Source organism: Meles meles, chromosome 2 (assembly GCF_922984935.1).
Source record: "Meles meles chromosome 2, mMelMel3.1 paternal haplotype, whole genome shotgun sequence".
NCBI classification, from domain to species: domain Eukaryota; kingdom Metazoa; phylum Chordata; class Mammalia; order Carnivora; family Mustelidae; genus Meles; species Meles meles.
The window spans coordinates 182,745,420-182,773,332 of NC_060067.1; the positions used below are offsets into that span (position 1 = coordinate 182,745,420).

The following is a 27,913-nucleotide window of genomic DNA, read 5'->3' on the forward strand; positions in this document are numbered from 1 at the left end:
TTAAATGATACCCAACAAACACTGAGAAAATGTATAAAGGAAAGTTTTCTTAAGTTTTAGTTGGAAAACACATAAAAGAGCAGGGTCTTGGGCTTACACCTGGACTCTGAGCAGGCTCAAGTAGCCGTGTACTGCCACCTAGTGGTTACATCTGTAAGTACCACCTGGTTTGGCATCTGGGCCCTTCACATGGAAGGCCCCAAAAACCTAAGGTCTCTACACCCGTCCAGCGTCGTCAACTCCTCTTTAACTAAATCCTAAACAAGGGTCTAAACACAGGAAAAACAGGCAGTAACGCTAAAGTATTTTATTAATAATTTATTGTCAGTAAGAAAGACTGGCTAATGGTAGTTTTCAGTAAAAACCTTTACATGACCGTTGCATCACAAATATACAGACACTATAAAAACTGTGTCGTGATGATTTTGGTTCTAAACAGGTAAGCAGGTCCCCATTACACTTTCCAGTAATGAAAAATGTTTATAGTTCTAAAATACAGTAACTCATTTAAGACATGTCCATGTGGAAGATCTTTCCTCCTCCTATGTGCAGCTAGAAATCAAAGACTATATTGAAATGTCTTAATGAAATGTCCTACTTCAGTGGAAGAGGACATATAATGAAACCCTGGTTATATTAAAAAATCAGGGTGCTAGGTAATGACGCTAACACCACATAATTTCGGTCAAAAACAAATGCACCGAGTATCTTGAAAAACCTAGTTAAAACTATGAGAAATCAAATCTGTACATAAAATTTACAAGAAAAAGAAAATTAAAATAATCAAATCTATATAAATACATGAATCATGCTAACAAGGTGATAGGACTGATTTTTCGTTTCATTACTTGAACAGACACGTGTAAATAAATGCAGACAGAGGTTCGGAAATGGCACGGCCAAAGGAAACCTCCTCCCGTTACAGTAGGTTCAGACACCGGAAATGGCTAACTTGTCCAGAAGTGCGAGACTCAGTGCAGCCATGCCCATCGTAGCTCACCCAAAAAGAAGAAAAGGAAAGAAAAGCGCTGAAGCACTACTGCGGAGAACGATGCAGAAGATCACGTACAGAACCAGCTCCAGGTTCGTTTGGGTCCAGGCACTTTGGGGGGAGGCTGAGCGTCACACCTGCGTGTGTTGCTGTGCATCCAGCGGGGGGACTGTCACCTCCTCGAAGTGACCGTCCTCCCCGCTCTCGTAGTCACTCATCATGACCTCCGACTCCACGTCACAGCACGCCGACACGTCAGAGCAGGAGGCCGTGGAGGCGTACACGGACAGTGGCATCGTTTCTGCGGGAGGGGCTTCAAAGTTTCTGGGGTACCCTGGAGGGTAGGGGGCATAGGGTTCTCTGCAAGGACTGTTCTCACCGGCGCCTGGTTTTTGAGGTTCAGACATATCGACGGGGTAGAAATTGGGCAGATACTGATTCAAGTGGAACCTCTGCCGGTTTCGTGAGGAGGAGCCCAGACTGCCTGCGGCGGGCATGTCTCTGGGAGGGTGTATGGACTCAAACTGGTCGCCGAATTCGGGAGGCAAGGGCGGCAGTTCGTCAGGCGCGGGGAAGTCTTCTGGTGGCGGTGGGAAATCGCTCTCGATGTCGTAGCCTCCAGGGTAATAGTCTGTGTCGATGGCATTTGGATCTGCTGAGTAGAGTGGGGTCTGCTCGTCAATGACCTCGTAATTGGGAAATTCTTGTATATCTGGCAGAGGGACGCTCGGCATCCAATCTGACGTATCCCAGTGATAGCCTTGGTAGGAAAGAGAACAGATTTCAGTGTCTTTCCTCCCGGCTGTCTGTGCCAGTGCACAAAGAGCTCAGTGCAGAACAAGCGCAAAGGCTTCCCACGGGTTCCTCCCTGGGGAAACCTCTGCTCAATGCTTTGAGGGCCTCCCGCTGCCCCCCTCACCCTGACCGAGTTTTGACAACGTTTCTGAACTAGGCTCTAGTTCCAAAAAGGGGACCTACAGTTTCATGTAGGTGCCTAACTTTCAAGGAAAGCAAACGAGTCTGAACAGAAGCAGTGTGCCGGCATCTGAAGGACAGGTACTTTGCCAACAAGCGCTTCCCATCAGCCCTTCAGGACCCACTGCTCTATCTGAAGGGGATCAGTTCAGGCTCAGGACACAGCGACATGCTAACATTACAAAATAAAATTCCTTTATAGACATTAATAAAGGTCCGTACAAAGCATGCTTCCAAATCAAGCAAAATCCAACCCCAAACTGAAAAACAGCGTAAGTTTGGATCGATTACAACAACCAGTTTTTGTTACTTTTACAAGGACAAAGAATCATTTTGGACTCTATTTTTTTTAGGAACCTCCCGATATGGGGATGCTCCCCCCACCCCGGAGATTACAGAACTCCTCAGACACGCAGGCGAGGCGACGGGTTTAGAATGCGGCACAGACAGCTCTGGACTCAGTTACTGCGGCATCCATGAAGCGAACAAGTGAAGCAAGTCAGCCGTGGGGGCAAACCTTAACCAATTTTTTTTAGTGAGTATCAATGAACAACTGGCATGCATAAGTCACCTCTTGATTTGCTGAGGTCAGGAGCAGCCAAAGACTCTTTTGGTGGCAGAGTAGAGAGAAAAGAAAATATTTATAATTAAAACAGAAAGATGGCTGGAAAGGCAATCACGATAGTACATAATACAATGCCCACTGTTTATCAAGGCCCAGTCAGCCATGGACCAGCCTCGGAGCCGTGCTCCCCGGCAGGTCCAAATGGCTGAGAAATGCACGCGGCACAAATGAAATGGGGCAGGGGAGGAGAGGAAAAGATTGAGATGATGAACTCTGCCAGGGAACTCAACACGAGTTTACTTTCTTTTTCTGTTTTCTGGCTATCTGAACCTGAACGCAACCAATTTGGTTAGGAATAGTCTATAAGCTCCAATAACACGTAAATTGAGAGGGAACTTAAAGAACACCGTCATGACACTGAACCATATGATGACACAATCCAAATACATCAAAGTTACGTAAGACACACTTCATAGTGCAGCCCTCAAATGTACGTTACATTCAGACAAATTCACCACTGTAGGGACTCGTGAATGGACAGAAGAAACTCTCTACAAACCCTGCCCATTCTGAACGTGACTGGATAGTCCCATTGTCCCCTTCTCCTGGCAGACAGCGTGGGCTGTGCTGACTCCCGTCCACACCCCAGAGCTGCAGAGCCACTCGCTCCTTCAGGACTCCCAACTCCTGTTTCTGCACAGAACTCCAGGGCCGAGACTGCAGGCCACAAAAGGAGATGTAAATCCTACTTCAGTCAGGGCCACCGCCCTGGGCAGGTTGCTTACCCTGGCTAAGCTTCCGGTTCTTATCTTTGAAAGGGGAGTGGAAATCCCTCTACTAGAAGGATTAAATCAGATAATGTAGAACGAGCCTGAACTCTTCGCTCTTGTCATGATTCTTATTCTTGGAAAGCAGTAATCACAGTAGAAACAGAGTCACTTCAGAGCTTTTCTGAACAAAACCAATGCTTTCCATGCATTGTGCAATTGTTCCCGAAAACCCATGTAATAAATAAAGAAATTTGGAGCAAAGAGGACCTGACTTTCTTTTTTCTTTCTTTTCTAGGAATTTAAAGCTAAAAGTGAACCAACCATGGTGACGCTAAAAAATAAGACAGTATTTAGTCAATGTGTAGCTACAGAATTGTTTCTGAAGTCCACAAAAATGTAATTTCTTGGAGGACTGACAACCGGTTACTCCAGAGGCACTAGACTCTTAAGCAAGCAGTCAACTTTAAATACAGTTTCTATTACTTTTCAATGAAGGAGAGCCCATGAAAGAATGGTTTTAAGTCCTGCTTTCTAAAATTCCATCAATATTTATAACTAAAATCCACTAGACAAAATACAGATCACTTTACCATTGCCCAAGACACAGTACTTGTTCTTGGGAAGTTACAGCCTTCCCACCTGGCCTGCTCTATCCTGAAACCATCCTCTCCACTCAATCTTGAAAACACACCCGTCTTCCCAAAGACGATCCCTAAGGGTAATGCTCTCTTGATTGTGTAGAGAAAGGTAAATTCTAAGCCCTCCTGGAGATGGGATTTACGATTTAAAAGCTATGAGGCTGTGCAATTTACATGTGATTACTCCAACTCCAGTGCATTAATAAAGGCCTTATTTAATTTAATGTGAGGTGCTGATCAATGCCCTTTCAGAGAGTTTTAAACAGAGATAAAGCTTCACATTAATTTTCACTACACCATATAATGAAAATAATTACTTTCTGCCATGTTCTATCATTATCCTTAATCACACTCAGGTAATTATAAAAGCTGTGTGTTAGTGTTATTCCTATGAAGAAGATTGAAAAAAAGAAATGTTCAGCTAGAATGTAACTACTAAGCTTCTTAATACCATGTCATGTAAAGCCAAGCCGTCAAGATCCCACAGGTCACTTCTGATGTCTATATAAATTCACCACGAGCGACAAAGACGGAACATTCCGTAAGAATATTTTTGCAACACATCTGGATTACGAATACACAAACACACCATGCACAACAGTACTCAACCCCCTCAAAACCACAAACTTTTTTTTATACACTACAACAGGCGAAAGCACAGGATTCTCTGTGGCAGGGACTATAAACACAAACACACAGCACACGTATTGTGACTATACCTTCTTCATTCACCGTGTCAACGACAGCGTTGACAAGGTGGATTACAGTCACTATGGAAGCTTGTAAAAAGGTATAAAAGGAGTAAATTAGGAAAATCTTCAGTTAGAAAATAGTGCATGAAATAGGATTTCTTTATATAATTTCTACCTCCTAATTTAAAAATGTGAAAACTTTAACATAACACATAATTATACATGACCCCTATACTATTGCCATTATGTATCTTAGATATTTTTCTAATCAAGCTATATGCAGTCGTTATTAAAGGGATAAAGTAAGCACACTATACTGTAATTTAAGACACATTTTAGCTCTAAGTTTTCTCACAGATGTAGTCATGACAAAACAATCCTTATTTAAACATTTCATGGGCAAAAGACTTCACATTTAAACAGTAAAGTGCTTGCTAAGCCAATTTTCTGGGTTTATTTAATGAATTTGTACCTTCCAAGAAAAATTTAGTATTACATAATAAGATAAAATATGTAATATAAATACAAAACTGGCTTTAATTCCGTTCTATGTACTCCCAACTACAAATTTCTTATCTTTTTTTTGCAGACGGGCTAACAGCTGGGGAGCTAACATACCAGCAGAGAAATGCAGACTGTCTGCCGGGCTGTTTCCTAGGTAAATTCCCTTTTATTTGTAGATCAGATTGTTTTAAAGCATCTACGCCAAGATAAACATGTGTGCATGTGGTAAGCTGAACAATGGCCCTCCAAGATGTCCACATCTAATCCTGGAAGACGGTGAATATGTTACCATCCCTGGCAAAGGGACTGACTTTGCTGGTATGAATAAAGGTCTGGAGATGGGGAGATTTTCCTAAATGGTCTATAGTGGGTGGAGGGAGCGAGGACTACAGAAGAATGAATGGCCAAGGAGAGAGGCAATGCTGTCTTTGCAAGGAGACCAGCTTCTAGAAGCTGGGAAAGGTCAGGGAGCAGGTTCTCCTCTATAGGGGGCAGAAACACAGCGGCTCTGCCAACACTTCCATGTGAGCCCACTGACCTACGGTCGGATTTCTAAACTACAGAACTGTAAGATGATAAATGTACCTTGTGTTTAGCCACCACCTTCGTGGCGATCTGTTACGAAAGCCTCAGAAAACTAAAAATATAATTTAAGTCCACGTTCTTTATCTGGACTTTCTGACTGATAAAAATTAAAATACAAACACTCCTGGATATGTTTTCTTTCTCATGATAAATTTTCCAGCAATTAACTTTTGTAACTGATAGACCACAGTTTATTAAAAGCAGTTAGTAAGAAGAATGATGTTCTGAGAAAAACACTGACAAGATTCTGAAATTTATGAAGCATTTGAGGAACCAAAATATAAATTACATAAACTGGCAACACTAATGTTTTAAATTAAACCTAATGGAAGAAAGAATTCATTCTGTTGGTTTAATAAGCAAAGCTATGCTCACAGACTCCATCACTAATAAGTAATAAACACAGGTGAACTCTGATCTGACACATAAGATGCCTGAAATCAGGAATGAATGGAGTAAACCTATGGCCATCTTTACTTTGGAAAAAGACTGAAATATGTTATGAACTTACTCTGGGTTTAGAAGTTAATAGTAATGGGTTAATTCTTTCCACCAAATATTTGAAATGACTAAACACATTGTATTTTTATGCAAAAAAAATTGAGTCCAACTCACTAATTCTGAGCTGCAAAAATTTCCACTAACAACTATTTTATTACTGAATATTGACCATTTTCTCTACTGCTATGTATTATCATGGCAAAGCTGTTACTGACGCAGTATACCTAGAGAAATCAGATCAACAGAACTGGCATCAAAGATCCCACTGTCAAACTTTCTTCATTAGAAATATAATCAGACTTACTAGCAGTTTCTTAAACTGTGCTCTCAGTCAGTACGCTCTGATCCAAATGGGAGCTGGGGCCGCAGGGGAGTTGGGGGAAGAGACAAATAAAACCTTGTAACAGTGAAGGAGCTCCCAGAGCTGACATTCCGACTACCACATCGCCTCCCAAGGGTGCAGCAGTAGCGGGGGGAGGGTTGTGGTCAAGAAAGCTGCTGCAAGCATTTTTTTAAAACCCCACAAAACCTCTAGAACATTTACTACTGTGGGAAACCAAACCCAATCAGAAAAAACCTTTCAGTTAAGTATAATTTCTGACACGCTGCTGCAGTTCAAAGACCTATCCCATTAGGAACGTCTGAAATACTCTCCCCGCTGCAGATGCTCATGCAAACTGTACTAGGGGCTGTGTACTGGTGATCCCGAGTGGGAGGGACGCGAACAGTCGGAGCCTCCGCATAGGCCCCGGGCACACCCACGACACTCCGCACGCAATGCCACGCCCACAGCGTGGCAGGCAAGCCTGCGCGGCGATGCAGACTCTTCCCTCACCATTGTCATCGCAGGACTCAGACTGGAAGGAGCTGAGCGACTGCACCTCTGACAGGCTTTCCCGGGCGCTGTATGGATGCGAAGGCTTTTCCTCCAGGGGTTTCTTGGACAGACAGGGATCGAGGTCCACGACTTTAGCTAAAAGGAAGAGAGGACAACGGTCAGCTCCAGGAGGGTGAGGCCTCTGCCTGGCTCGCGGTTGTGTCCTCACACAGGGCAAGCACGCTCAAACACTGCCTGAGCCTGACGGACTACAGGAACAACCGAAAGAAAACGGGGAAGTGACTGAAAAACCAAAAACCTCCAAACCTGCAAGTATTCTTGCAGATTCCCAGAACAGAAAAAGTCTCCATAAACCCACCTGCGGAGATCACGAGACAGTATGGGGAATTAAAACTTCCTCTTAAAAAGACACATACAGCCATTTTTAAAGCATCAAACGATACAGACTGCTGTTATAAATACTAGGCTTCTCTTTTTAAAACATCCATCATACAAATACTCTTCCTAATTTGTCCTAATGAGCCCCCCAAATCCTGAGAGCCCATATCCATCCCAGAATGAAATGCTCTCTCCTGAATATCAGTGTGAGGTCCCTGATTGACAGACCAACACCGCCACGGCTCTCAGCCACGACCAGCATCTCACACCACACCCCCAGGTCTGGGAGCCAGAGCACACTGATCCCTGCCGCAGGCTCCACCACATGACCGGGCCCACCCGCCACTCTGGCAGAAGGTACAAGGGTCACGGGGTTCAGCTCAGTGACATCTGATGCCGTGCAAAGGGCCACGCTTACTGTCGTAGTCGAAGTCCCAGCTGGGCTTCTGTATGGAGTCACTGTCTGACGGGGAGTTTGAGGGCGGCGGGGGTGGCAAGTTTGGAGCCACGCTGCAGACGGCCACGGCTTTCCGGTGTCCGTGCACAGCCTCGGGGTTAAAGGTGCTGAACTCCGGATGCTCCGGGATGGCAGATCCTTCAAAGGAATTGCGGTCCAGGTTGTTCCTAGAGTCGCTTGGAATGCTTGGAGTGTAGGAGATAGGACGGACAGGCACCTGGGGTGGTATGTCTGAGTAAATGTTCTTATTGAGCTTGGCATCAAAATATGGTCTTTGCAAGAAAGCGGCACCGGGGCCCAGGTGCTTGTCTTCGGGTTCGGCCTGGTGTTTCTTCTTCCGACTGATTATCTTGCGGCAGAGGACAAACAGCCCCACCAGCAGGAAGATCCCCGTTACAAAGACGAGAATGCCTATCCCCTCGGCCAGGCCGATGTTCCACGGAGTGGACACGTACTGATTGGGTGTGGCGTCCTCACAGTGTCGGCCCCTGTACTCACGGCTGCAGTTGCAGTGGTAGGAGCCGTGCGTGTTCTCACACAGCGCCCCGTTGCGACAGGGGCTGGCGGCACACTCGTCAACGTCACTCTGACACCTGCCAAGAAGGAGTACAGACACTTGCCACACACGTCTCAATAGGCCAGCCCCCCTAGGTCCCAGAGCCCAGGGACTGAACACAAACACAACAGCGTGAGTAACCACCAAAAAAACACTACCAACAAGTTATTACAAAAAAAATAAAAAACCCCTCATGGAGTAATTAGTCTCGTGAGTCTACACTGGGTACGTCAGGGAGAGATGCATGACATCACGCCATATTTAACTGCCCCTTTTTTTTTTTTTAGGATGCCACAGATGATTAAACCAAACCCACGGGCTAAGCATTCAGTCTGTGTCTCATTCTCGTTGTTCAGAACACACATTGGATAAATGGTATGCTGGAAACTATTCTAAAAGGCTAGCTTAAATTTTTAAGAAAACCTTCCTTCCGGGTTGCATAAACCATGCGAAAGGTTAGAAATTTTCCATTTTAGGGGCGCCTGGGTGGCTCAGTGGGTTAGAGCCTCTGCCTTCGGGTCATGATCCCAGGGTCTTGGGATCGAGCCCCACATCAGCTCTCTGCTCCGCAGGGAGCCTGCTTCCTCCTCTCTCTCTCCCCCTGCCTCTCTGCCTACTTGTGATCTCTGTCTGTCAAATAAATAAAATCTTTAAAAAAAAAAAAAAAATTTCCATTTTAAACCATTTCTCCTGCTGAAAACCTCCCACAGCCCCTCACCTGCCCGAACATTCCCAGACCGCTCCACCCCCTCTGCCTTTTCAAACGGGGGCCTGCGCAGATGTGCCCGACACTTCTCAAAGCCTCCCCACTTTTTATAAAATGTATCTACTGCCCTTCCCCCATACTCACCTGCCAGTCAACAGTTGAGACCTTTTGGTCAAATATATTATCAACTGACTGGAATTAAGAAAGTCAGTTTAGGGACTAAGACCCCGGGGTGCCTGGGTGGCTCAGTCGTTAAGTGTCTGTCTTTAGCTCAGGGTCATGATCCCAGGGTCCCGGGATCGAGCCCCGCATTGGGCTCCCTGCTCAGTGGGAAGCCTGCTTCTCCCTCTCCCATTCCCCATTCTTGTGTTCCCTTTCTCGGTCAAATAAAATCTTAAAAAGGAACTAAGACCATGTGACTGATGGCAAAACTACTCCAACCACCGCTGTAGTAGAAGCGCAGCAGACACCTACAGGCAGCTCGCCCTCACAGCCTGCCCACAGGACGGATGGGGCACACCTCAGTGAGGCGGGAGGCACTCACAGACACCGTGCAGTTACTTGGTAAACCGAGCAGTGAAAGGGCAGCTGGGAACTAAATGCCCGCCTCTTTCAAGGTGTACCACGAGCCCCTCTGTGCCCCATTTTCCTCCCCCAGAAAACAGCTGCTAGATACTAGATAAACGTGAGTCATGACGTATTCTGAAGAGAGGTCACTGTTGTCCCACTGAAGACAGGTAAGAACTCCAGGTGCGTCTGCTGTAACAGAATTACCACTCCCCACACGCATCCTACCTGCGAGCACCTTGTTCACAGAGATCTTTCAAGTACGGAGGTAGGCATTTTCAAGCACGACGTTGCAGTTACCTGCTCCGTATTTTAAGAAGTGAAAGGATAACAGCTGCAAAGACCTACGGGTGTGGAACGTGAGATTCTAAAGCAGTGTTGAGATTCTAAAGCAGTGTTGCCCCAAACGAACAGAGTTTTGCTGCGTCTGCGAATGGACATGACAGGACAGACAGGCGCAAACACAGGTGCTAGTAGAAGCCAGTTACCTTTCTCCCCTAAAACCCGAATCACACTGGCAGACAGCACCATCCAAACTGTCAAAGCACGTCCCCCCATTTTTGCAGGGCTCATCCTTGCAGTAGGGGCTAAGCTGGCACCTGTGGGAGGAGAGGGACAGACGCATCAGTGTCACACTTGTACTGCAAAGGACAACACAATAGGGAACAAAAGGAGGCATTTCCAGAACTTTCACCCCGAGAGCTACACTGACCTCTGACCAGTGTATAAGCCTCTGCACTGACACACAAAGTCCCCGTTGTCCACGATGCACGTGCCACCGTAAAGGCACGGGTTGGAGGAGCACGGGTTAACGCTCAGCTCACAGGACGCCCCTATGTACAGGGTGCTGCATTTGCAGTAATAACCTGCAGGCGCGAGAGGGAAAAAAACGCTCATTCAATAACTCAAAAAATCTATCTTAGTATAATACCGGTTTTTACTTTTAAGAGAAGCCCTTGTTAACAACCGTGAGACCCGCAGAAGTTCGTACAATTCCCATTCTCTCTGGGTACAGCGTCATCTGTATCAACGTTGGTGAAACCAAACTAGAAGAGCTGCGGAAAGAACCCATAATTAGCTTCAGTTAATCAGAACTTGCGGGCCAAGCACAGGCAGCAAGGAAAAAGTCCCTTTTTTTGAGTGACCATGTGGACTGAGGGCACTTACGACCGAATACATCCCCATTTATTCGCAGCTCCCAAACTTTTAAGGCTGCGATAATAAGGTGAAAGCACTTGGGAGACTATGAACTGCCATCGGGGAAGGGGACTGTCATGTGTCCAAACGAGCATAAAGAATGTCAAATTTCTTGGGGTGCCTGGATGGCTCAGTGAGTTCCAGCCTCTGCTTTCGACTTAGGTCATGATCCCAGGGTCCTGGGATCGAGCCCCACATTGGGCTCTCTGCTCAGCAGGGAGCCTGCTTACCCCCCCTCTCTCTCTGCCTGCCTCTCTACTTGTGAGCTCTCTCTGCCAAATAAATAAAATCTTAAAAAAAAAGATTTCTTGCAGACTGTGACATGGGACAGCTCCTGTGGTAGACTTTTTCCAACTGTCCTTGGGGCGGACTGCACTTCCCCACTGCCTTTGAAGGTGGGCACGGGTGCGAGAGCTTCTCTAGCCAAAGACGCAATACTCTGAGCTAGAAGCTTTATGAGCCTGTATGTGGCACCACGCTCTCATCCTCCTGCTGTTATAGGGATCACAGTAGCATGTTTCAAGAAAATGCTTCTCTCAGTCCCATCCCTGAGTCAACGAGGACGGTGTCCCTGCTGACCTGATGTGAACATGGAATGTGAGCACAGGATAAACCTTCACGTGGTATCCTTTTGTGGGGATAACCTGGCCTGTTCTTTGCATAGGGTATGCACAAACATGTCCCCAAAATAACACAAAGCCAAATCCTCTGAAATCCCACTGAAGCACTATTCTCATTTTTGCTCCATTCATCACACACAGCTCTACTGATAGGCACCATGACTGTCCTGTCCTTTCACAGCATCTATTACTGGGGAGGGAACAAAGGGCCGGGTTAACAAGCTTCACGGAGTACTCTACTACACTGAGGCTTTGGGACAGGACTGGTTACACTCCAAGAGGGTTCGAGGCATTCTGGAAAACCAAACCCCATCTGTAGCAAGACCAGCAGTCCCTAGATGCTGAGCCATCAGACCTAAGGGGGCCCTCCTGAAGGACAGAGTGCAGTTCTGAGTTCTGGTGGGTCAGCACCGATGTGACTGGAAGAAGACTATGCAAGATAAACACCACAGGGAAGAAGAGGACAGAGTCAGCTGTGGTTCGCCAGTGGTTCCTGGAGCGGAACGAGGAGGAGGTTTCCACAGCCTGACTTGGGGGGGAACAATCCTGAGTCCAGCCCTGCTCTGGTTTCCCTCAGTTCCAACACTGACTGCAGGATCCGACACCATCGTTTGCATGGGAAGGGGAAACAAAGACCTGAGGCTCTTCCCAAGTGTCTCCACATGTAGCGCTCTGAAGATGACTAGCGCATGAGGCCTACCTCCAGCAGGAGACGGGTGGCAAACGCCTCCATTCTGGCAAGGGTTGCTGGAGCAGTCTTCGGTGGCTGTTAGGAAGCACCCAGGAGAGACGTCCACCCATTCTTCAATGTGTGCATAGCTTCTCGGTTTGTTATTCAGAGGGAGCTCCTGCCCGTTCAAATAGATGGAGTCCATACAGCCCCGGAAACCGTTCCCGACTTGGGGGCTTCTCCCGTGCCTGGTGCCTTGCTGACGGATGTGGCCACCGAAAAACACATGGTTATCCAGGTTTAGGGTTTTCAGGGTCCCGGGGGCTGTGCCTGATGCAGTATGAACTTGGTCTAGAACCAACCTAGCATAGTTTCCGTTCACTTCTAGAGACACGGCATGCCACAGCCCATCGTTGACTTGAATGCTCTGAACAGACACGATGCCAGGACCACTTCCACAGTCAAACTTGTACTGCAGCCTTCCATTATGAATCTGTGATAAAGACAATTACCATTCACATTACTCTTGCAGGATCGTCCACAAGGAACTCTGATCAAACATCCAAAGGAGAGGTACGTTTAGCGACGGAAGGGGAAAAGTGAGTGAGACTGGCTTTAAGCACTGCAGAACCCACGCTCGTCTCATCAGTGCATGGAGGGTAAAAATGAACCTAACACAAGTTCAAGTGCCAAGTGCACCTCCGAAAAGCATCATGAAATCACCCACATTAACTGCTAACTGAATAACAACCAAAAACAGCATCAGGTAAAATCAAAAGGGAATCATGCATTAAAAAAAAAAAAAGATGATTAGCACTTTAAGCAGTTAGGAAAGCTCTCTATAAACTGTCTCTATAACATTAGTAAGATGTAATACCACTGAGAGTTGGTATGACACGTGACCTAAAGATGCTGTGAGAAACAAAAGTCAATCTCTGTATCACAGCAGAGCAAAAAGAGCTTTTTAGCCCCAAAGTCTAAAACTTAGAGAGGTATCAAGGAACTATTTAAGTGTGGAATAAGACCATTTCCCTTAATTTTTCCCCCAAAAATGGACAACATGAACATAAAACGGAATTTCATGTTTTTAAAGTCTTCAGGTACAAAAACGTACCTCTAAGATGCTGTAGTCGGTCCCACGGGCATACATCACGACTGCGTGAGCAGAGTATGTTCTGAGCCTCATGGTCAGCTTCATCTCCAATCTGTTCTCATTTTCCATTAGACGGTATTTCACAAAGCTGTTTCCAGTAAATGTGACGGATGAACTCCCTGAATCATGAAGAGGAAAACATGAATCAGAACCAAGTTGAAGCGTATTTATAAAAGTGAGATTTCCCCCCAACACTGATCCAAGTTTTTATCTAAGGTTACAACATTATAACATTCAATTCAATGGAAAATGTTTATTTGCTTTAATAAAAAGCATAGCATAACTGGATTTTCTTTTGGAAGAGAACTGGACTACTGTATCAGAGAAACAAATTCTAAAACAACGAAAGATCTAAATATAGAAAGGTTGAATAAAAAATTCTTAGAAGACAATTGAGGAAAATATTCACACAGCCTCAGGTGGTCTGGGGAAACTTTTCAAGCAAAGTATAACCCCCAGTCTCCAAAAATGATGAATATCACTCTGCAGAGGTAGAAATGGTTATGTAAAATTACACAGAACCGACAAAAATTAAATTTCAAAATGACAAGAGACACTGTAAACAAATCAAAACACGAGTAATACACAGTGGGATGGAGGTAACGTTCATGCTCACAGCACACGGAATGTTCTACACACTGAAAACAAGACACAAATAACTCTGACGAGCAAGTAAGGAATAGGAACAGGCCAGTCCAAGAGAGGAAATGCTAGTAGGAATAAGTAAAACTTTCACAGGAAGCTGGAGCAATGCAAACTAAAATAACTAGTTATCATTTCATGCCCACTGGATGGGGGAATTTGCTTTTTAATTGAAAATCTTATACTGGCAAGAGAATGGGCAGTGAGTCACAAAGGACTGTAAGTAAGGAACTGGTGTAACTTTCTGGGAAACTAACATAATGGTAATATTTAAAAATTAAAAGTGCAGTTAATCTTTGACATAGTAAATCCTAGTTTTAGAAAGCACTAATAAAGGCTCTAGGTATAAAGTACTTTTTAAAAAAAAAAGTACAATAAACATATAATGTTGTATTAGTTTCAGAACTACAACGGAGGGACTCAGTAATTCTGTCCATTCCTCAGTGCGTCACCATGATTAAGGGTAGAAAAGGATTCATTTTTAACACGAGAAAACAGCTTCACAACCTCAAGCTCATTTATAATTAAGGACAAAGGCTGATAAACAACGATACAGCCCCTCAGAAGCCCCTTCCCATCAGGACTTGGGAAGATGCCCACACCATGTGTTAAGCCACAGAAAACCAAGCAGTAGACTGAGAGGTGGTGACTCCAGTTTTTCTTTTCTTCTTAGTAAAGAGCATGTGGGGAAAATCACTCTGAGTATGTACATGTGGGACTGCTGTTGCACGAGCACAATCAGAGAGAAGGAAGAGCGTCACTAGTAACTCAGTGGTGAGCTGCTACACAGAACGGAGAAGTGACTACTGCTCTCGATTCGTTTGTAAGCCCGACTTGTTATAATCAATGCGCTTTCCATCTGTCATACCAATAAAGAGAACGATGGCAAGAAAAAGTGACTTGTATGAAAGAAGCATGCTTCATCTCTGAACTCTTACCTGGGCACGAACCAAACTTGCCACCCGGGCAGACGCAGGAGTATCTGTCGTCTCCTGGATCAGGGACACACTCAGATCCCTCAGGGCACGGACTGTCTGCACATCCACGATGGACAAGTGGGCATTTTCCCTCTTTGTTTAAAAAACAGAGGGGGAGGGGAAGCTCATTAACAGGAATTTCAGGAAAATGGTCGTTACTGTGTAGATTTCAAAGGCTGCCCATGGAATGATCTGTACCCCCCGCTGTCAGGGACTTGTGTTACCTGTGCAGAGACACACAGCTGTTCGGTGGTGGCGTGGGGTCACAAAACTCAGTCTGGCCGTGCTATGTGTTGACATGACGTTTTCATCCATGGTCACCTTCTCGTCACAGAATTTCCACGGGCAATCCAGTCCTGCACAGAGCTTCTGGAATACGTCCAGTATCCTGACACCAATGATTTCCTCGATATCCGTCACGGAAGAATTAATCTTGTGCAGGAGCTGCTTGGTTGAAATGGGGGCGCTACCCGATTTCTCCACGAAAAGCAGGACATCCAGATGCGGAGGAGGCTCAGAGGGCTGCAAACTGACCATCTGTACGTCGTTCCTCCTCACCCCCAAGATGTTCCGCAAAGCCCGCTGGAAGTTGCGCCAGTAGTCCCCAACAAATTCCTCCGGAGTGAGATTGGCGAAGCGGAGTGTGATGCTGTGGTTCAGCATCTCCTGTGTCACCTGCCGGATGTGCACGGTGATGTCCGCCACCGTCGTAAATCTCCCGTCGGTGACGCTGACGTTGAGGAGGTACTGCCCCACGTCCAGCTTTTTGTGGGCTATCAGCTTACCGCCGGTGCTGGAAACAGAGAAGAGCTTGTCCATTTGGGGATCCAGACTGTAGCTTAAAGTGTCATACACGTCCTGGTCTGTGGCGTGAATCTTCCCAATGACGCCACCTGAGTATTCCTCTCCAAAAGCCGTAATGAAAATCTCTAGTGGCAAGATTGCAGGCGGGTAGACGCTCTCCTCAATGACCCCGATGTCAACATACGTCAAAGATGACAATGGAGGCTTTCCATTATCTGCCACCTGTGAGAAAATTAGAACAAAAACACCTTGGTCTTTGTTTACACTTCTGACTAAAATATATGTACACTGTTCATGTTTTAAAAAATTACCAATGACTAGATATTTATTTCTCTATATAAGAAGCCCATCTAGGAAAAGGATAAATATTTCTTCACAGCCTTTTTGCTAACTCGTAAGGAAGCTTAGCTCCGTCAAGGTCTATGATGAAGTAACCAAATGAATAAATGAGACCCCCTCAGTGTGCACTGGGATCAAAACAAAGGTATGGCAAAGAAGCCCAAAAACAAACAAGTAAAAAACCCCCACAATTATACTCATTTTGTTTTCTCATGAAACGTAAGCTGTTCACACACAAGGAGACAGCTTCCAAAGGAGCGCTCCCCTAGGAATCCACAACAAAATCAGGAAGACTTTCATACCTTAATGTGCAGGAGGTAATGATCTTTCTCCTTCCTCTTTATGGCAGCTGAGGTCAGCAGGACCCCTTGCTGGTTCACTTCAAAGGCCCCGTCCTCATTCCCACTCACGACAGTAAAGAAGAAGGGCGGGCCGTTATGCGAGGAGTCCCTGTCGGTCACAACCAGCTGCAGCACGCTGAAACCCACCGGCTTATTTTCCTGCAGGGTACAAGGACCAAAAACACACGACTTTCAACAAGACCGAATCTATGTGGTTAGAGACACAGGCAGGTTTTTCTGTAACGTTAAGTAAACAGAACACAAAGCCTTGCTGTGTCCCACCGGACAGGAGGACAGAGAAGACGGGGTGGGGGGGGGCAGTGATGTTGGGAGGGCTTGGGGAGGGCACGTGGGAGAGGAAAGGATGCGTGGGCAGAAGTGCAAGGGGGATGGAGTCAGGGAGGAGGAAAAGGGAGGATGTGGATGAGAGTCTCTGACGCCTCTCCATACAGGACAGCAGAAAATATGATTAAGGATCAAGCCAGTGAGAATGTGTTAAAAAGCAAAGCACAAAAAGAAGAGAGAAAAGCTTAGCTCTGTCTTGAAAACGTTCATTTTGTAGTACTGACAGACAGATTTTGCTCTCCCTGTTTTTCTAAAAAGTAGTTTTTGGAAAAGAAAGCTATTTCCAACAAACTGAGGCCGAAAGAAAAGCTCATTTCCAAAGGCAGGTGTTCGACAAGCCCTCTAGCATCCCCGAGATTACCTGGATGATGACGCTGTAGTTTTCCTTGGAGAAGACCGGGGCATTGTCGTTGACATCCGACACGTCGATGTTCACGGTGGTCGTGTTGACCCGGGACGGACTGCCGTTGTCAGATGCCTGAACCGTCAGTGTGTAACCTGAAATCTGTTCAAACACAAGACAAAGAGAACATACGTCCACTTCACAAGGCTCAAACCCAGGGTTTCATCAGACGTGGACTGGCAGCCTGGAAGGGCAGACCTGAGTAACCGTCCTCACGTGCTGTGTCTCATACGTGGGCAATTCTCTGAACGACGACAAGCACGCTGCAAATACCTACACATCGGAATGTGTGCGCTCAACAGAAGTGACCTCTGGTAGTTAGAGTCTCTGATGCACTCCAGACATTCTCATTCCATCAAAGCTTTCCCACTTTAATAACAGATTAATGGGACGTGTAACAGAGAAGTAATACAATGAGAAAAACAGTAACAGAGCTCGAAGGCTGTTGCACTCGCAGTAAGAGGACGGCAGCTTTCTCTAAAGCCCAAATGGGACTGTCTGCCAGAAGCCGAGGGAAGCCGTCTTCTAGCCCTGAGGGTTTCCTCATCTTCTACACCTCAGGACACCCCAGATCACCCTCCCCCATCCCTTTTACACTCAGATTACAGTCCCCTGTCCAAAGCCCTTAGGGTGAGTTCTTTGTGACGCCCTCCCCTACAAGGGAAACTACGTCAAGTGAGGTGGATTCCGTCAAGTGAGGTGGATTCCGTTCGAGGGCAGGCTCCTTTGAAGCTCTCTTCCAGAGGAAGAGGTGGGAGATGCCAGAAAGTGGGCTAAACCCCAGAGTATGTTCTGCAGAATACGAGTCCTGCAGGGTGCCTGGGACACGCCACACACCACTGTCCTGAACTTCAGTGCATTAAAGGTGCGGACAGGTGCGTCAGACACAAACACTCAGATCTGTTCAGCCAGCAGCACGGCAACCGTAAGCCTAACAGTCGGACTTCCTAAGCTCTTGCAAAGTCCCTGCTCAACAGTAACAGGTTGCAAAAGGAATGGAAGAACTGAGACTTGAATGAGGCAGCTTATCACTGTACTCCCAGATCCCTGTCACCTTAGCTCTACCCGCGAGTGTTCTGAAACTATACTCCACGGTCACCAATGTCCTTTTAATTCACTTCTGGACTTTGTGACCTCTCCTGGCAGCTCCCTGAGTGTGTGAGTGGAGGGACAGAGGGACGGAGGTACAGCATGGCTTTCCTCTCTCCGGTTGCTCAGATTTACTCACTATCTCAAGCTGCCTCTATCATCCTCTCCAGAGGCCCGAGCCCTATCTGTATTTCCAGCTTTCACATTTCTTAAGTTTGAGTAAAATCTCCAAATGCTGGCTGAAAATTTCTCCTTACATAAGCCACTCTCCTCCAAAACTCAACGCATCAAACCTCTCCCAGGGCAGAGTCAATGGCCTCACGACACCCTGGCTCTCGGAAGGCAGTCCCCAGCCCCAGATGGTGGATGACAACCGCCATCTCGGATGCTGCTGCTTCCCACACAGGGCCTTATCTGAGCTGTGCAGATTCGGATTTCTCCCTCACGGAGTCTCCACATTTGTCTTCTCACTCGCTCGTCACGGCACCTGCCAACCGGGCTCCGGTTGCCTCGTGGTACAGTAATGGGGGCTGGTCTGCCTGCCTCGCTGGAGGCTCACAGGCTGACCACCATCACACCTACCGTGGCTCTCACCTTCCCACCGGTCTCCTCGGAGAGTTACACCCGGGCTCGTAACTGCTCACTAACCCCCGCTGCTTGGAGCATCCAGTCTGAGCCTCGGATGTGTTCCTCGCACACCATTCTACCGTGTCCCTCACTTCTTGGTAGGATTCTTCTCCTCCAACACAGCCCAATACAGTGACCTAAATACATACGCACATCCTCCTGTTCCCATGCCTCTGTTGACAAAGCTCCTCACGGGGCCTCCCCTTCTCTCAACGACAATGGTTTTCTGAGTCTCTGCCATTACTGAAAACCTAATGACTAGCTCCATGAAGTGTCTCCAAACAATGGAGCCAAAAGTAGTTTCTTCCTGAAGATAAACCTTTATTATTCCAACTTCTATCCCTATGAAACACATCTCTTACACTCCTGAGATTTCCCTACTGGAATTACTTTTCAAGTGTTTGTACCTTGCTTGTCAGTGCCTGAACAAGGCTGGTTCTACCCTTCCCATACTTCCCATCATGTGATAGACATGACCACAAGGAACTTGTATGTACTGATTTGGTGATTTGTAAACAATTTAAAGCAAACTTTTGCACATACTGTTTCCCGGTCCAGAAGCTTGGTCACTTTCACTTCTCCCCTGGTAGGGTCAATTGTAAACGGACTTCCTTGGTTACCATCTATAATCGAATAGCGGATGTGGCTGTTTGAAGGTCCATCGGCGTCATCAGCCATAACCTAGGAAACATCAGACTCCTGCTTAGGAGACAGCTAAGGAAGGGGCCGGAGTCTACTAAGCCCATTTCTGATATCAATAGCTAGTTGTTATAAAGCAGTAATTTACAACAGACTTAGTAATTGACTGGAATAACAAAAGACATTTCCACATCTTCCAATTATTTTCGAGTAAGGCCACAACAAAAACTCCATTGATTCTCCGAAATTTCCTGCAAAGATCCAAAAGAACACGGTAGAGAAGAGACACACCGTGATGACGGACTGCTCGAGAAGGGCGTCCTCACTGATTACTGCCGTGTAGGTGTCTTGGCTGAACACAGGGGAGTTGTCATTGATATCGGTTACATTAATGTTCACAGTTGCAACATCACTTAAGGAAGGCGTGCCTCCATCAGTGGCCTCGACAGTCAGGTAATATTCATGAGAGCTTTCATAATCCAGATTCTCAATGATAAATATGGCCCCTAGACAGAAAATCAAAACGACTTTCAGGACTTTTAAGTGCTACCATTTCCTCCCACGGTGACGGGAACACACTTCTACACAAACCACTTCTGCCCCAAAAGTTTGCTTATCATTTATGCAGGTTTTCAAGTATCTTAACTCAGCAATTACAAATTATGAATCTGCCCACTCATGGATGCTCATTTATTTCTCTGCGATATTTAAATTGCTTCCCTAGTCAATACTACCCATATCCCACTAGAAAAAGTGATTGTATCTCTTCTCTCTTCCAAAACACAGTTTACTATAGACATCCCTCTAATAACATACAAAGGAAAAAGAATTCTACTTTTTATTTTCCTTTTCCTTCTCACAGAAGTTTTTCTTTTAAAGAAATGTACATCTTTTTTTTTAATCTCCAGAATAACTATTCACATCCTGTCACTAAAAAAAGATCACTTTTTGATTTAACAATTCCTTTAACACCCCCTTCTTTAGGGCGCCTGGGTGGCTCAGTTGGTTAAACGGCTGCCTTTGGCTCAGGTCATGATCCCGGAGTCCCGGGATTGAGTTCCGCATCAGGCTCCTAGCTCCACGGGGAGTCTACTTCTCCCTCTGACCTTCTCCCCTCTCGTGCTCTCAAATAAATAAATAAAAATCTTTTAAAAAAAACAAAACACAAAACAACACCCTTCTTTATAGTCCATCCTGTGAAGGAGCCCTAAAAACAGTAATTCTAGGGGTGCCTGGGTGGCTCAGTGGGTTAAAGCCTCTGCCTTCGGTTCAGGTCATGATCCCAAGGTCCTGGGATCGAGCCCCACATCGGGCTCTCTGCTCCGCGGGGAGCCTGCTTCCTCCTCTCTCTCTGCCTGCCTCTCTGCCTAGTTGTGATTTCTCTCTGTCAAATAAATAAAATATTAAAAAAAAAAAAACAGTAATTCTATGATATGCATTAAAAATATGTTTTTAGGGTGCCCGGGTGGCTCAGTGGGTTAAGCCTTTGCCTTTGGCTCAGGTCATGATCTCAGGGTCCTGGGATGGAGCCCCACATCAGGCTCCCTGCTCAGCGGAGAGCCTGCTTCCCCTCTGTCTCTGCCTGCCTCTCTGCCTACCTGTGATCTCTCTCTGTCAAATAAATAAATAAAATCTTTAAAAAAATGTTTTTAAACAGCATCATCACACTCCTACTCTTACACAATTAAATGCGGTCTAAAAGGAGTGACTTTTTTTTACAAGGTTTGAAGACTTACAGGGGTTTCAGACCTCAGTTAACAAGACAACGGAAGTGTTTACGCAGCAAGAGTCAGCCACTGGTTGCTTTGACTCTTGACCTTGCAGATAGCCGCCACTCAGTTTGATTCAAAGGACTTTGTATATTCTATATAACTAGCAAAATGGAAACCTCAATTTTAATGAATTATCAGATGCCCCCTGTGGAAACTAAGATCAAAGAGGTCGAAACCACTGTTTTGCAAAAGAAGCTACTTTCACGTGGGCTCACTATGGGAGAGAGCAAGGGACCATTACGCAATGTCCTCTTCTATCTTCTACTCTTTATCTTTATGCCATCTTGACTGAAGCACTAGAGTGTGATTCTTTAATTTTCCACTTAAAGGTCTAAACCACTCTGAATCCCACTTAAAGTAACAACACAAAGAAAACTCAAGTTTTATCTTTTCACAGTAGCCACAGCCAATTTCTGCTCTCTCTGTAGCAGGTAAAGTGCTGGGAGAGCTAGCCTTTGGGGCAGAATGAAGGGCCTCCTCTCATTCACAGGGTAGGTTACCTGTTTTAGAATCTATGCTGAATTTTCCATGTTCGTTTCCACTTATTATCGAGTAGGTGATTTCTGCATTTGCTTCAATATCCCGGCTGGCCGCATACACTTGAAGAACTTCTGTTCCGATGAGAATGTCCTCAGACACGGTGGCACCGTATTCACGGTATTCGAACACAGGTGGGTTGTCATTTATGTCCAAAACCGACACAATGACAGTGCCTGTTGCGGTCAACCTCCTCGGCAAACCTTGATCCGTGGCTTTCAAAGTTAGGGTGTACACGGCCTGCTGTTCTCTATCCAAGGGCCTTTCTAACTGAATGATTCCAGATAGTTCATTGATGGAGAACTGCCCATCCGCCGAGTCGGTCAGTGAGTAGGAGATCTTCTGATTCAGTCCTGGTGGTATATGACCGCATGTCAGACTTTTATTTGGAGAAATTTAAACTATTTTTTGAGAAAACATGTAGCATATTTTTAAAAGGGAAAACGCTAATAAACATTACTTAGACATTCTCATGACCATCATCTTTAAAAAGCAAACGTTTTCATTAACAATTTACTAACTTAAACATGATTTCATAGTCACTGGCTTTTTAAGACGATGCTCTATAGGAATGTATGCTCTAATACCCAGCAGCACTTTTAAAACGAAGTAAAAGATCTGAGAAGCAACATTTTTGTTACTGCTCTAATTCTTCAGTACTAGTACGACTTAAGAAATTATTTTTAGGGGCGCCTGGGTGGCTCAGTGGGTTAAAGCTTCTGCCTTCGGCTCAGGTCATGATCCCAGGGTCCTGGGATTGAGCCCCCGCATCGGGCTCTCTGCTCAGCAGGGAGCCTGCTTCCTCCTCTCTTTCTGCCTGCCTCTCTGCCTACTTGTGATCTCCATTTGTCAAAATAAATAAAAATCTTTAAAAAAAAAATTATTTTTATTCTCTGCTATGCAAATGTTATAAACATGTGTCCTAGAGGATTGTACTCTCCATAAAATTATGAAAGGTCTGTTGAACTATACCAATGTAACATTTGCTTCTGTTCTGTTTCCACATTAACACATCTATGGTACTAATGGTTTATTTACAACATAACACTTCACTTCATTAATTCACATAGATACGAAGATCAGTTAATATAGTCACTAACCATAATTTTAGGGACATCACAGATGTCCCACAATAGTTAAGTACATGGGGCACAATTTGGGGACTTCAAATATTCATTAAAAAATGAATTCATGGGGCACCTGGGTGGCTCAGTGGGTTAAAGCCTCTGCCTTCGGCTCAGGTCATGATCCCAGGGTCCTGGGATCGAGCCCCACATCGGGCTCTCTGCTCCGCAGGGAGCCTACTTCCTCCTCTCTCTCTGCCTAGTTGTGATTTGTCAAATAAAGAAAATATTAAAAAAAAAAATGAATTCATGGGGTGCCTGGGTGGCTCAGCAGATTAAGCCTCTGCCTTCAGCTCAGGTCATGATCCCACGGTCCTGGGATCAAGCCCCACATCGGGCTCTCTGCTCGCCGGGGAGTCAGCTTCCTCCTCTCTCTCTGCCTGCCTCTCTGCCTGCTTGTGATCTCTCTGTCAAATAAATAAATATAATCTTAAAAAAAAAAATTCTAAAGATTCCATTCTACTTTTAAAGCTGAGAAATTAAATAATACAAGTTATTTGATAAGCCTAAGGTAAGGTTAAGTCAAAGAGGTTGAATTTGGGATGTGTTTTGGACAGAGGTCCGTCCCTGCAATCCTCGAGCACATCTTAAAGACAAAAAGCATCACCTAGACAGTACCTGTGTCCGCATCCGTGGCCTGCACCCTGGTCAGCAGCGTCCCAGGCTCTGTGTTCTCAAACACGGTGATGGCATATGTGTCGGTGGAGAACTCGGGGGCATTATCGTTCACGTCTTCTAATGTGAGCACAACATTAGCCTGACAGAATCTGCCCCCTCCGTCTGTGGCCTTGACCAGGAGGTTATAAACTGCTTGCTCCTCACGATCAAGAGGGGCTAATGTTTTCAGTTCACCTAAAAACAAACAAAAGTAAACGGACTCATTTGAAATGCTAAGATGTGAACTGCAAATGCCCATCTTACCATTTCTCCCCCTTCTCTCTTGCGATGACAGAACTGGGGAGATGACAGAACCGGGGAGGCACAGTGGTATCAGTGACAGGAGTCAACAGCTGCAGGAGCCCAGGGAGAGCTAGGTTTCCAGACCCTGCCAGCTGCCAGCTCTTCAACTCATAAAGATTTCAAGGCCAGCGCCTCTCAGATTATATATAAAGTCACAAAAACAGAAGAAGAAAAAAAAAAAGCACTACTTAATTTACCAAATCTAAAATATTTTTAAATTGACTCATAGCTTCATATGTTTACAATTAATTCTGGGGCAGGGGAAGCTGCCAGAAAACTGTGATTTTAACAAAATACAAATTAGAGGAGGGAAAACAGTTTTAAAGATTTAAATACAAATAGAATACTACTAATCATTTTAAGGAGTATGCTAAATAAGTTATGCCCACGAACTGAAGAAAACAAACTATATACAAAATAGATAAAGCAGAAAGTTTGAGAGATACTTAAATTTTTCAACAATTTTTTTAAAAAAAGTTGATACTAATCTCAATTTTAAATCCTTGGTTCAAGTAGGTGGTGATGTTGTTAATTTTTTTTAATCTCACCCCAAATTTTACACAGCAAATTGTTGTGTAGATTTCTAAAAGATGCCAATTTTGTAGTATCAGAGTACATTTTATAGGAACAGAATGTAATTTCAAATTTTACACGGGACCTAAACCACCCACATATATGAGATGACTTTATTGGAACATAGTTAATTTTGCAAAGCCCCGTCTTTACCTGTGTCTGGATTTAGTTTGAATTTTTCTGCGCCTGGACCAAACAACGTGTAAGTAATTTCCGCGTTGGAGCGGATGTCCGCATCGGTAGCAGAAACCTGTAGGATCAGCTTCCCAGGAAAGGCGTCTTCCGGAATCGTGTCTGAGTATAAAGTCTACAAAGATTTTAAGTAATGTCGTGAACATAAAACATGAAGGGTTAACATGACTGCCAAGGGAATAATGGGGAAAAAAAATCATTTAACTTTGGTCACAGAAAACATGGGACATGATGAAATTTAAAATCCAAGGAGCTTTGAAAACTCTTTTTCTTTTAAAACAAAACAGAGTCACGTAACAAGTAACTCCTCTCTCACTGAAAGAATCTAATCTGACATTTACCCACAGAAATTTGAATACTTGACATCTCTGAGCTGGGTTCATGTTCAACTTAAGTTCTTGTAAGAAAACATAAGTAGTATTCCATATTTATCCAAAAACTGGAGAGTAAATGCCTGTTACATCATGTCTACTTCTTTTCAATACAGGAAATTCATCAGTTGCAATCGTTCCCAACACATGACCAGCTATAATTGCAGTTGAGACACCAGTGATCCCCATGTCACGAGAGAAAACAGAGAATCCCCAAGGTCCCTGGGGGCGGGGGTTCTGGGGCTCTTCTCCTCCACTCCCTCCCTTCCCAGCTGACCGAACTTGAACATAATGAACGGTTAGTTCCACTTCCAACTAATCAGAAACTTCTGCCATAAACCAAAACATAAGACAAACAGGTTAAGATTTTGTTGACTTTTCTTTCTCAATGTGAGCTCAGTTTTAGGTAAACGACATTTTATGGCTCATGAAACAGGATACTGTGCAATACTGATGATTTCAAATGATTTAACGTCCTAATTTTATTATTCCCAAAGATGACAAGGCATTGTATCCAAATAATATGCCAAGTATTAAAAAAAAGAAAAAAAAAGAGGCAAGCAAGCAAAACACATTTATTTTCTGTAAGACACACAGACATCCTCCACTCCTCCGCCACCAACCCACACAAAACGCTACTGCCAGAAAGTCTGCATGTGGACTGAACTCTTCATTCCTCTGGAGCTCCCGTCCCTCCTGACGACACTATGCTTTCCGGAGAATGGCTCTGTCCCCGTCCACTGCTGCGACACTGCCCCAGCTCCTGTCGCTCTCCAAGACCACTGTCCCTCACTCCCCCAGCCTTCCCTTTATCTACCACTCTTCACCCTTCCTCGGACTCCCCTCTTTCTTCAACTGGCCAAATCCGTGTGTGTATTCACACACACTCTCTCTGCAGCCTGGCATCTATCCACATCAGGATACAGAGTCCATGGTCTCCAAGCCAGTCTCCGAGTCCCAAAGTCCCATTCCACATCTTCCTCATGTGCCTGGCCGCCAAACCTCCACTCGCTGTCCTGCCTCCTAAAAATCCTCTCCTCCTGCGCATCGGTAACACTGCCTGGTATGGTCCCCTCCACCCGCCTCTGCTTCCTCCTCCCCTCTCCCCTGGAAATACCCCTGTGGACTCTGTCCCTTTTTGTTATTATCCTCTCAAGTGGATTCCAATGTCAGTTCACAGTAGAAACTGCCAAGTTTACATCTGTCCCGAGTTCCCATCTTTAGTCTTGCCGTCTCTCTCAACGTCTACAAAACCTACTCCAGAGTGTCCCCTTACCTCACACCAAGTCTTACCTGGACACAACACTCTTCCTCTTAGACCAACGCTACCCTATGCTGTATCTTTGTTCTTTCTCCCTCTTCTTCTTATAGCCAAGAGCAGAGTCAAACCTGATTCGACACTTCTGCCCTGCTGTCCCACGCGGGCAGCACCAAGGGCACCAGCTTGTCCTTTCTCTCCCTCGGCCCCCTCTGTCTACCCTCCCATCCGTGCTCTCACGTTATCACCTACATGCACCTGATCCCAACAAACTCATCTTCTTTAAGGAACTCTTCGTTCACGTCATCGCCACCTCCCAAGTACAAACAGGGGCTGAGTCCCGATCCCCTTGCTTATCTGAGCACCACGTCCCCAAGGCTGAGCTGCTACTCCTTCCCCAGCTGCAAGGAGCACGGCGGCTCCAGGCCTCCCCCAGGGCCCCGGACGGGAGCAGCTCCTCTCTGGTGTATCTGTTCTCCTAAGTCAATGGGCTCTACCGCTCTAGGAAAATCCTCATTTACCTCGTCGTTTCTCAGGTGTGTGCGAGAGCAGGTGCTGCCCAAAACCAACTTGTGAAAGCAAAATGGAGCTTTGCTCGGGAGTCTCCCCAGAATAATCGCATCCCCCAAGAAAGGGAATGAAAATTTCTCAGAGCTTGTTTAAACTGTAATCCTGCCTATGATTTAGTGTTTTTGAATGAGATTTTTAAATGACTTAGCATTCCCCAAAAGAGTTCCAGAGCCACTCCAACTCCTGCTTCACTGAACACTCACCTCCGCTTAAACAGTAAGAGGCTATAATATGAAACACAACTGAATCACACCCGGCATCCCATGACAGTCCTACTCAGAGGGTGAACAAGGAATCATAATATAGAAATTCATACTATAGAAAGAACAGCCCACCTTTTCACAGACTGGACTGTTGTCATTTGCATCAAGAACTTTCACTTCAACTATGGCTTTGGATGAAAAGGTCCCATCAGTTGCTGTGATGGTCAGAAGATAATTGTCCCTTTTTTCCCTGTCTAGAGGTTTCTTCACATAGACCTTCCATTCATTCTGTATGTTTTCAATAGCAAACTGTCCCAAAGGATCTCCTCCTATTAAATCAATGGAAGAAAAGGACAGTCAAGTTTATTGAAATAAGGAAAGATCTAAGTAACTAGAGAAAGAAACTGCTCAAAATATATATAATGTTATACATTATAACAAGAATTTTTACATTTTTACAAGAATTACTTAAAAAAAAATTACTATTTACGTTTAAATTTGGTATATTAGGTTTCCCACTTACCACCCCCTCCCCAAATCAAGGCATTAAAATGTGTACTGAAACACAGTATTAAGTAAGATGTAAAGCCTACTAAACAATACTTCAGCCTATGTTGAAACTATAGTTAATTATAATGTATTTGTCATATGCTAATTCAACAGAATGAATCATAAAAATCAAAAACAGTCAAATGGAACAAGTGTTCACTTTCCTCAGAGAACTTGAAATGTAGCTTAACAGATGTTATTTCTACTTATTGCAGATATAACGTTACTAAAATCA

At 45.1% G+C, this 27,913-nt stretch overlaps 1 protein-coding gene across 5 annotated transcripts in view; it reads right to left on the minus strand.

Annotated features, from left to right (window-relative positions):
• Positions 1-303: 303 nt before the first annotated feature.
• Positions 304-27,913, minus strand: part of FAT1 (FAT atypical cadherin 1) — a 127,555-nt gene continuing 99,945 nt past the window's right edge. For 4 of the 5 annotated variants that reach the window (XM_045997973.1, XM_045997975.1, XM_045997977.1 and 1 more), the window contains exons 11-28: positions 27,262-27,458; positions 24,689-24,842; positions 23,621-23,854; positions 21,842-22,231; positions 19,861-20,075; positions 19,474-19,611; positions 17,173-17,316; positions 16,428-16,625; positions 15,207-16,008; positions 14,944-15,075; positions 13,325-13,482; positions 12,241-12,703; positions 10,436-10,589; positions 10,212-10,322; positions 7,856-8,487; positions 7,057-7,194; positions 2,538-2,573; positions 304-1,751 (exon numbers count right to left, since the gene is read on the minus strand). In XM_045997973.1, coding sequence (XP_045853929.1) covers positions 1,123-1,751; positions 2,538-2,573; positions 7,057-7,194; positions 7,856-8,487; positions 10,212-10,322; positions 10,436-10,589; positions 12,241-12,703; positions 13,325-13,482; positions 14,944-15,075; positions 15,207-16,008; positions 16,428-16,625; positions 17,173-17,316; positions 19,474-19,611; positions 19,861-20,075; positions 21,842-22,231; positions 23,621-23,854; positions 24,689-24,842; positions 27,262-27,458 — 4,925 coding nt within the window. In that variant the 3' untranslated portion in view covers positions 304-1,122. The remainder of the gene's footprint in view (positions 1,752-2,537; positions 2,574-7,056; positions 7,195-7,855; positions 8,488-10,211; positions 10,323-10,435; positions 10,590-12,240; positions 12,704-13,324; positions 13,483-14,943; positions 15,076-15,206; positions 16,009-16,427; positions 16,626-17,172; positions 17,317-19,473; positions 19,612-19,860; positions 20,076-21,841; positions 22,232-23,620; positions 23,855-24,688; positions 24,843-27,261; positions 27,459-27,913) is intronic. The other variant, XM_045997978.1, reaches the window with a different exon arrangement.